The sequence below is a fragment of the Panthera uncia genome, assembly GCF_023721935.1.
Source record: "Panthera uncia isolate 11264 chromosome D3 unlocalized genomic scaffold, Puncia_PCG_1.0 HiC_scaffold_8, whole genome shotgun sequence".
NCBI lineage: Eukaryota > Metazoa > Chordata > Mammalia > Carnivora > Felidae > Panthera > Panthera uncia.
The window spans coordinates 47,658,340-47,668,188 of record NW_026057586.1 but is presented as its reverse complement, the minus strand read 5'-3'; the positions used below and the strand labels follow the sequence as shown (position 1 = coordinate 47,668,188).

The window sequence follows — 9,849 nt, the reverse complement described above, 5'->3', positions numbered from 1 at the left end:
CTCAGAATTTTTTTTTACACTTAGTACCAATTAAATGACCATTAGTACAAAAGAATGCTTCTAGATCTTTCTTCTCCTTTAGTAGCATACTTCCCCTACCCATTTAAAAACAAGAACACTTACCTATGTAGCTGAGTAAGACCGGGAGGAAGATCAAGCCGTGGGTGGCTCCCAGTAAGACCATAGCCAAATACATCCTGAAGTAAAATATCTGGAAAATCTGAGATTTGGCAAAGGCCAATACCACAATCCCTCCAAATTTTGTTAGTGTGATTCCACTGAACACCTGAAAGAAGAGATGGGGTTTAGAAAGCACTTACCAACCTACTCTAATTCCACATTTCCTCACACACTGATTTCTGGATGGGCAAGGCCCAAAGCAATGGGGGTGGGGGTTGAACCCCAGTCTTCAGAGTTAATAAGCATTACATTATACCTGAAATTGATTTGCTGCTTATGGGCCTGGAAAAAAAAAAAAAGGTGTAAGGGTAAATAAAATCTGTGTATGCTGCATAGACACTGAGTTCTGTCTTTAAACAGATTTCCTTGTATTTTTTAGGTGAAAGCGATTGAGTATCTAAAATTATTACAAAAGTGTTAGTTGTTCTCTGTAACAGTATTTTCTAGGCCGGCAAAGTAACTGGCTGATAGGCTAAAGCAGGCTGTGGAGCTGACCTAAGAAGACTCTGGGCTTGAACTATAAATTGCACCGTGGGCTCTGAGTGTGACAGCTCCCTCACTTGTCAACACATGGCTGGCCTGTGTCTTACATGGAAAGGCCTTCCTTCCGGTCCTCAAATCAAACTTCTCGGTTCTTCTCCTGCCTGTCTACAAAGGATTTGCCAATGGAAACAGTTATAAAGAATTTCAGGATGTAGCTATTTCGTGAAATGCCCGAAAACTTACCCTTGGTTGTTCTTAAAGGATTCAAATTCTGTTCTCCCTACTGAATTTTACAGCTGCCGAGAAGCACTCAGTTGATGAGCTGGGCACTTTATGTGGAAATGTCTACCCCGGCTACTTACAGAACTGCCCATGTGAGCGAGCGCCTCTTCTGCCCGTTGTGCGCGGCTGCCCTTCATGCTCACCGTGAATGCTCTCGTTATGTGGCTGCAGAACTCCACGGAAATGCCACAGCTCTGGAAAAAAGTGCTTCCGTTACATCCTTTTGTGGTTGAAAATCCTAAGAAAGCAGGCCCTCTTCTCCCACGATCTACGGTTCGCAGGGCATCCCAGGTAGCTCAGGAGCCTGAAGCATCCCCTTTAACTTTGTGTATACCAATCTCCTATCACACCAACTGAAGCTGTACCAGGCAACTCGTGAGACCCTCAAGGCCCAGCACCCAGAGCTCCAGTTTTCTATAGCGAATTTGCCTGTTTTAAGGGAACTTGCTGAACCCACGTTACCCCCACCCTCCGAGAGCCAGCACGCGATCACCAGATTTGCTTTAGTCAGGCCTCACTGCTGCTCCCCCCGCCCCAAACAGTTCATATTTTAAGTACAGACACACTTTGTTTTAATGCTTTCTCAAATGCTCACATCTTCAAGACGATTAAATAGCACCTGACAATTGCATGGGAAGCAAAAGGTACTGTTAAGAATTCCATCAGGAAGGAGTTTTTCTAAATAAAAAGTGAACATCTTGTCATCGGGCTATAAGCGTTTTTGCAAACGCTTCAGAGTAAGAAATTAAAGGCAAAATACCCTCGCAACACTACAAAGTCCCATTTTCAATGTCCTAAGCACCTCCCACATCCTCACTCCATCTAGCAGCCATCCTGTTTGTCCAAGAACAGGAACTGGCCTTGGTCTTTTACCCCAAGAACTAGTTCATAGAAGGGACACAGGAGTTATGGACTGAGTGGACCAGGACTCACCATAACCAAGTTGACCAAGGAAACTGCATTCAGACTGATGCCCCACAGCCACATGACGCCAAACATGTTGACCAAGATCATAGCGATGGTGATACACATGATCACTGCAGACCACAGATCACAGCCCAGGAGAATCACGGTCACCAAGAAGATGGCTCCCAGGGACACGCCGAGGTTAAAGATCGTGTCATCAATAATGGTCAAGTACTGTTCGTAGAAGACATAGAACACACTGGAGAAGAGAGAAGCAGGTTCTGTCACAGCTCATTCTTGTTCTGGAAGCTCTACCTTTCATGCTGCCACTACTGCAAAACTGAAACCACTCTGAGACACATCCCGTTCATAAACTGCCCCCGTCTGTGCGAGACTCCTCTACAGTAATTCTAGCGAACTTTTGATTGCCCACTGACACCCAAGAAGGGCCTAATAATGACCCAAAATGTGTACTGTATATGTCCATAAGCCCAACCTATTCTGCTTCGTAGGTATTTACAGAGTATTTCATGGTATTTTGAAAAACCAAGTCCTGATCTATCCTGAGAATTCCCTCAAGTCAAATAGGGTCTATGCAGGGCCTCAGCAGAAAATGCTTTTTGGGAAAAGTTAACCAGCTCTTCTCTGTAATTGGGACATCCTATTTGGGCACTTCCTCAATGGAAAAACAGGCTGTCCTGTCAGGAACAGGTCGGAACTCTTTAAGTGAGATCAGAGGCACGGGGAAAAATCACTTGTTTCTTCTACTTTTCCATATTTTCCAAATTCAGTACCTCCTAACATACTCTCTTAGTAAGGAAAACACCCAAACAAAAAAGAAAAGCCTCCATAAAGGCACCGTCCCAGGTAATCAGCAGTCGGGAATACCCAGCAGTTGTGACCAGGAACGGCAGCTCAGCCCTCTCCGTGAAGTCTGGTCCCCAGGTACTGTGCCCTCCCGCTCGGGTGCCATCTTAGAGTATGTCTTTTTCAGAGTGTGAGCTCTAGCCCAGAGACAGAGCTTTGCATGTCCAGCACGCAGACCTCGGTGGGTGCTGTAGATCCTGGCCCTCTTCACCCAGATGCTACTTCCCTTGATGCACTGTGCTTGTGTTCATGATGGAGAAGGTGTCAGAATGAAAGCCAAGTATCAAAATCCCACCAAGGGAGCCCCCAGGGTGTGGGCTCTAACCTATGACACCCTCACTTAGAAAATTCACACTACCTGTATGGGAACACACGGTAATTACTTCCTTCAAGGCCCATGGTTTTGGTGATGTTACTGGCGATGAGGTTGGCTTTTCTCATGGCGTCAGTAAAGTCAGCAGACGTCTGAAGCACGGTGTGGTAGGTCATGAAGTAAGTGGCTCCGACACCCGTGTCATTGCCGAGGATGTTAACTGCCGAACTGTAAGCAGCATGTCCCCTAAGAGAAGACTCGGTGGCGTCAGAACAGCCACACCTTGTACGGGATCTGCAGATCCTGAGCACTCAAGGCTAAGTGAAATCATCTGACCCTGGGCTCAAAGGTCGGGCCAAATGTCAAGTTCAGGGACGGGAAGGCCCCTTGAAAGGGAACGAGGAAGGTTTTAGCTTGTTCTCTTGCACACTGGCTTTTCTTTACTGCTCTTGGTTGTTCTGGTGCACAGGTGCTATTATTTCTCTATCTGGTTTGCTCACAACCAAACATGCTTTCATATGGTGTTTGCGCAGCAGCGCTGTGTTAACAGGAGGCGGGAAAGGAAGGGCCCCGGAGTTGGTGGCCAGAAGACTGGTTTCAGCCGTGCCATGTGTTGGCCACAGAACCCTGGGCAAAGTTACTGAATCTGGGCTGTGGTGTCCTCTGTGAACAGGTGTACTGCCACCTACTCCCAGGGCTGTGTGATGAGCCACTGAAATAAGTGAGGAGCCTGGCACGCTACTGGCACGCAGGAGGCTCCCTTAAGTGGTGGCTGCTGCCCTCCTAAAAGCTGAATGTACTTGGATTTGTTTTATGTAGGCCAAGGCCTTCAGTCTGCGAGCAGACCAAGCTGCAAGACTCATTCTTATTTTTAGACACAGTACCGACTATAGGTATCAAAGCAGACATGACACACATGACCAACTGACGGGATTCTGGTCAATTACACATTCTTAGGAAAAACAGGGTTTACCTAACATACCTGTGGACACTCATCTTCCTCCTACAAAAGGTTCTGAATCACCCCACCCCAGACTTCCAGCCATCTTCCCTCTTTCTGGGCCCAGACAAGCTGCTTCCATGGGTCACTGGCCGCATGGCAAGACAGGGGAGTGAGACACCCCATAACATCATGTCCAGACAGGCTGATGAGAAGAATGGTGGGGCTACAAGAACCTAAACCTTAACCCAGGGTGGCATGCCAAGCAGAGATGCTGTCCCCAACACCCACAGACAGCTAAACACACTCTGAGATGCCACGTGCTCCTGCTCCCCTTCTGCCCTGCTGGACACCTGCACAGGGTTCTGCACCCATCCGTGCAGCCAGGGGGGCCAGGACACAGGAGAGGAAGGAACAAACACTCGAGCCAGGGTAAACTAGTTGAAAATGAGGAGGAGTTTTCTTTAAAGGTGTTTTAGGTTTCTCTGCTTTCACAGAAGGATCGGGACAGGGCAGGGAGGGGGAGAGAAGAGACCTTTCCCACGTGACTGCTTCGACGCCAGCCCTCCGCCAGCTGTCCAGTGCACAGCAACGGGAGGCAGGCACGTATCTGAGTGGCTCAGTGGCACTTACCCTTTGCCGCACTTGGGGTTCGGGTTATCAGAAAGGAACATGGGCAGGAATCTCATGAAGTCTCCACCTTGAGGCCTCTGTTTGCCCTCCTGGGTGAGGGGCCTGCAGCGGATGCAGGCAGGGTCAACCACTAGCATAAGCACAGAGGAGGGGCCGAGGTCAGAAGATTAGTCTCCAGATTTTGAAACGTTTAAAGACACTGATAAAGAAATGAGGGGGAATTCTTCTCCTGAATCTTTTTCCAGATCCAAAAGCTTCCAGCACAGATGATTTTCATAGTCTAATAAATCTGAGATCCCATCTTCACCTGAGGCAGCCTGTACACACTTTCTTCCCCGAAGCAGGTTTCCCACTTTGAGGATAACCTCAGCTGGTGTTCTCAGAGTCCAAAGCTTCCATGTTTTTATCAAGAAAATTCTAGGACAACTTCAACACTCCTAACAAAACTGTAGGGCAACAGTGGTAACGAAGGGGAGCACATCTGTGAGACACTATGGCCAGACACCTATCATAAGATGCCCCTGCCCGGGCCCTGCTTAGCCCGCAGCCCCGTGGTGGGAGGTGGGAGAGAATGAACACAACCCCCTTCAGAGACCATGGCTGAGGGAAGGGATGGTGACGAAAGCTATAAGACCTGGCACTGGCAGATATGAAGTATAACCCGAGGTGAAGCACAAATTTGCTTCAGATTATGTCAAAAGTCTTCAGAGAAAAGGGAAAGATTTGGAAAAGGAGATGAAAGTACCTGAAGCATTGCAGAACCGATCGGTGCTGTTGTAGACTCTACAGCAAGAAGACTGAGGCTTGACCCAATCAAAGTAATCGTCGATCCAGGAAGAGGGAGCAAAGCCTATTCGGGTACTAACGAAAAGGAGGGGAGATGTTACTGACTTGCTCCACAGGCAGGAAGTCTTTAGATTCAGTCCTTTTTCTGAAACCTAACTTCTTTTTCTAGATTTTACACTGCTGCCCAGTCAAAAGACACGTTTCATTACCACTTAATGGAAAATACTGCGGAATATGAATTGGTAAATTAGTCCTTTAAAAGCTTTTGCTCAGGTAAAGCTAGAGTTAGCAGGATTTGGAACAATGAATTTTCTAAGCAAATCCATTTGCAGTGAGAAATTTCAGGCCCGCGCGGACTCTGGCCGCTTCCACTACAGTACGAGACGACCGGGTGGTACTGACTAGCTGTCTAGCTGTGCCGCGTTGAATATCTGCTGCACCAGGGAGTCGTTATTGCAGCCCATGCCTCCGCACACCATGTTCTGCCCTTTCAGAGAGGTGTAGTCATGCCCTTCCTCCAGGACAAAGTACACAGGTGGACCTGCATGCAGGTATTTGAGGGACTTGAAATAATCCATCACGTAGGAGTCCTGAAAAAAGGATCAAAGAACAGGACAGAGGATGAATGCTCTGATGATGCTGCAGTGAGGTGATGATCGCTAAGGATCAGGAGAGCACCGGATGCTGCTGGTCGACAGGCCCCCAGCTCAGATTTGGGGTTTCCTACCCAGCCAGCTCCCTTTTGCTCACCCTCCCTGCACCCCAGGAGCTCCCGTGGCTGGCCCGCCCTCAGGAGGGCACCTTACAAGGTAAAAGACTTGCTGCTCGCCTTCTCTGGCTCGCCAGTGGGCTGCCTGAGAGTTCAAACGCTAAGACAACTCCCACGGGCACAGCTTTCTCCTAACATGGGAGAGCCTGTCCGCACTTGCATTTCGAAGCAGGCATTAGCTTGAAATAACTGCAGGCAAGTTCTGAAAAATTTGTTCACACCACTGGCATAACAAGATAAAAGAGAAAGCATCTTACATCTGGCATTGAAAGAGACTGATCCAATCCGATTTCCACTTTGTTCAGGACTGCAACACTGAATGACAGGACACCCACAAATACCGCTATCTGAAATGAAAAGTGAGTTATAAGACAGTGATTGCTTAGTGTATTAGAACGTAAGAACACAAAATCTTAAAACACATAAAAAACAGGACTTTCCTCAACTGAAAAGTTTAAGCGACATGGTAAGTAGAGAGAAGGGGTAGTGGCTGAGATCATACTCTCTAGAGTCAAACTACCTGGGTTCAAATCCCGGCTCCATCACTTATGAGCTGAGTGACCCTGGGGAAGTCACTTAACCTCTCTTTTAGCTTCTATTTCCTCATCAGTAAAATAGGAAAAATAAAAGATGTATAACATAAGATAGTTTTGTGGATTAAATGAGAAAATCTGGGGTAATCCAGATTTTAGCATAATGCCCAATATGAAGTGTTCGATAAATGTTAAGTGTTACTTTACCATTACTGGAGACTAATTTATGTGCTTTTAGTAGAGAAGTGATAGATTATCACTGTTGGCTACATCCAGTACATAAACTACAAAAAGCTCTTGCATGGTTGCTGGGGACTAGGGATAGTGGGTGTGGGGAGGGCTGTGTGTGACTCTATACAGAGGCAGCCTGAGGGAGAGTGTTGTGGCAGAGCAGTTCTGTATATCGATTGCAGTGGTGGTTACGTGAATCTGCACGTGTGATAAAATGACTTAGAACTGGACACACACTGTGCCAATGTCAAATTCCTGGTTTTGACATTGAACTACAACTATGTAAGACCACAGGAAGAAACTGGGCCCTCTCTGTACTATCTGCAACTTTCTATGAATGTATAATTATATCAAAATAAAAACTTGCTTATGTTGACTGCTAAAAGCTAGCTAGAAAAATATTTTATATGTTTGTACACATTTGCTTTTGGATATATACTTAGCAGCTGTCACAGTCCCCTTCCCAAGCAGATTTTTTTTTTTAAGTTTATTTATTTATTTTGAGAGAGAGAGTGAACAGAGGGAGGGGCAGAGAGAGCAGGAGAGAATCCCAAGCAGGCTCCACACTGTCCGCGCAGAACCTGACTCGAGGCTCGATCTCACAAACTGTGAGATCATGACCTAAACAGAAATCAAGGGTCAGACGCTTAATCAAGTGAGCCCAAGGGCCCTGCGAGCCGATTTCTTAGAATGCATGTGACAGATCTATTTTGGGAAGGAAAACCACGAACTCCTACCACAATTGGTCTCATCCAGTCCTTAAGCAGAAGTGGAGAATAGGAGTGCTTGAAGAGCCGAAACAAGCAGCTCTCTGAAGCCTGGACACTGGTTCCATCTTCAGAGCCTCTGACACAGCAAAGAACATCCAGACGGTTTTTCTGAGAGGACGAAGAGGAACAAAGGTCACACTCTCCGGCTGCTTCAGTCAGATTCTAGACTCTAATTAGGAGACTGTGATCCTGTTAACTTACCTCTTGACGCTTAATGTCTAACCCCAAGAGACTCACGAAACAGGTAATCTGAAGAAGGAAGTCGATGAGGACTGCCATCCCGGCAAACAGAGAGAAGGTGTGAACAGCCGGCATCTTTGACAGCGCTCCTGCAGGGGAGAGAAGCTGCCACGTCACGGCCCCTGCAGCACAGGACTCTGTGCAAGTCTTACGCTGCTGTGGGCTGGGCTGTGTCAGGAGCCAGAACAGGCTGCAGCCATGAGAAGGCCCTTGCCCCCCAACACCGCCACAGAGGAACGCCGCTGAAGTCTGTGGCTGTCACACCACAACTGGAAACAGACCACAAGTCCAATGTTTTTGCAAAATGGTGTCAGCATCAGAACCACTTAGCGAGTTAAAAATGTGGGTTCCTATGTTCTAACCCTATCTTACTTAATCGGGACAGTGGGAATTCATACCCAATTCAGTTGTATTCAAGAGGCTCTCCAGGCAAAGCTATGCACATTAAACTTTTGGAACCGCCAACATGGGTCATTTCTTACAGTACCTTCTATGCTTCACTCTATAGAGAGGCAGTATTTCTATTCTGCTATTACATCAACAATGTTAGTCTCCCACTTCTGTCACAATCAGCTGAGGGCACTCCAAGTCAGAGGTACTAGGTTAATACCCAGGAACTGCAAACTGGCAGCCCAGAGGCCAGATGTATCCTGTGTGGCCCACACTAGATCAATCCATCTTAGGATAAAAAGCTGTTTCTTAAAATAAGTAGCCAGTATTTAACAAAATACTTTTGGTCTTACACAAAAATCTAGATTCACAGCTTTGCTTTAAAAAAAAAAAAGAAGAAAAGAAAAGAAAAGAAAAACAAAAACAAAATTAGATTCAGCACCACTGGGCCAGCAACATGTAGACCTGTGCACTCTGTGTGCCACAACCTCTACTGCTCTTACTGTCCCCACAAAGTCACTCCAGCCTTGAGGCACAGTGTCTATTACCATCACACTTGTGCTGGTTTTCTGCTAAAAAAGGTAAAAAGAGAAAATAACTTGTTGCACCTATATCCATCAAGAGGAAGCATAAGGGCCACGGGCGTCAAAGCGCGTTGCTTTGTGGAAATGACGAACAGCATATGAGCGCGTCTGATTTGAAAGATGGCTACCTTCGGTGACCCTACAACAAACAGCCCCATGTAAGGTGACTGAGTAGCCAAAGGAAGCATTTCCATTTGTGACCCGCAAATTGTGTCTCTCTCTGGACTTGTGGGGCAATTCTAATCCAGCCTCCTCCTCAGAAGATGCACTCAGTTTTCTCGTTCTACTGTTACTGCACACCAGACATGGGGGCAGGCCGCCCTGCCAGTGAGGCTGGCTGGTGATTTCTCCATATGAAAGAAACATGGGAGCGCTGGTTTTTGCTGCAGCTGATTCTCCCTGTATGAGGCGCGGCCCATACAGCGCTCCCCCAGTGCTCTGTAGGCACAGAGGCAGAAGGCTGTCTGGTAGAACATGGGCAAACTCCCTGCAGGCCAACACCTGTGGACTCTGCATGGAATGCTACGCGGCTCTGTGAGAATGCCCTTTTCAAAGATCAACACTGGCCATGGGAGACAAAAAGAGGAGCAACAGAGGAGTTCCAGGTATCTGTCATCCCAGACCCCAACATCGACACTGTCCTGAAACAACAGGAGGAAGAGGACGCTTCCAAAATGATACCCCAGATACTGCCAGCAAATTTTCCCATGGTCTGCTCTGCGCTTTCCAGTCATGGAATAAAGCTCAAACAAGGAAGCAGCCCAGATCCTCCTATTCCCAGGCTCAGCAAACTGTAGGATTGGTAGAATTCAAAGAGTGATTACCTAAGAAAAATGCTACAGCCTCTGAAAAGGATGACAGGAACATACTAGGAGCCACTTCTCCTAGGACCCTGCCCAGCTGCTGATCCAGAGTTTCTCCGTGAAGACGTTCATCTCGCTT

The 9,849-nt window shown here is 47.2% G+C and overlaps 1 protein-coding gene across 1 annotated transcript in view; it reads right to left on the bottom strand.

The window, feature by feature from the left end:
- NPC1 (NPC intracellular cholesterol transporter 1) overlaps window positions 1-9,849 on the bottom strand; it is a 53,721-nt gene that overhangs the window by 1,153 nt on the left and 42,719 nt on the right. Inside the window, exons 14-24 of the mRNA XM_049620348.1 lie at window positions 9,732-9,846; window positions 7,895-8,022; window positions 7,661-7,801; window positions 6,417-6,506; window positions 5,793-5,980; window positions 5,350-5,465; window positions 4,605-4,734; window positions 3,077-3,277; window positions 1,879-2,110; window positions 1,026-1,139; window positions 124-286 (exon numbers count right to left, since the gene is read on the bottom strand). Coding sequence (XP_049476305.1) covers window positions 124-286; window positions 1,026-1,139; window positions 1,879-2,110; window positions 3,077-3,277; window positions 4,605-4,734; window positions 5,350-5,465; window positions 5,793-5,980; window positions 6,417-6,506; window positions 7,661-7,801; window positions 7,895-8,022; window positions 9,732-9,846 — 1,618 coding nt within the window. The remainder of the gene's footprint in view (window positions 1-123; window positions 287-1,025; window positions 1,140-1,878; window positions 2,111-3,076; window positions 3,278-4,604; window positions 4,735-5,349; window positions 5,466-5,792; window positions 5,981-6,416; window positions 6,507-7,660; window positions 7,802-7,894; window positions 8,023-9,731; window positions 9,847-9,849) is intronic.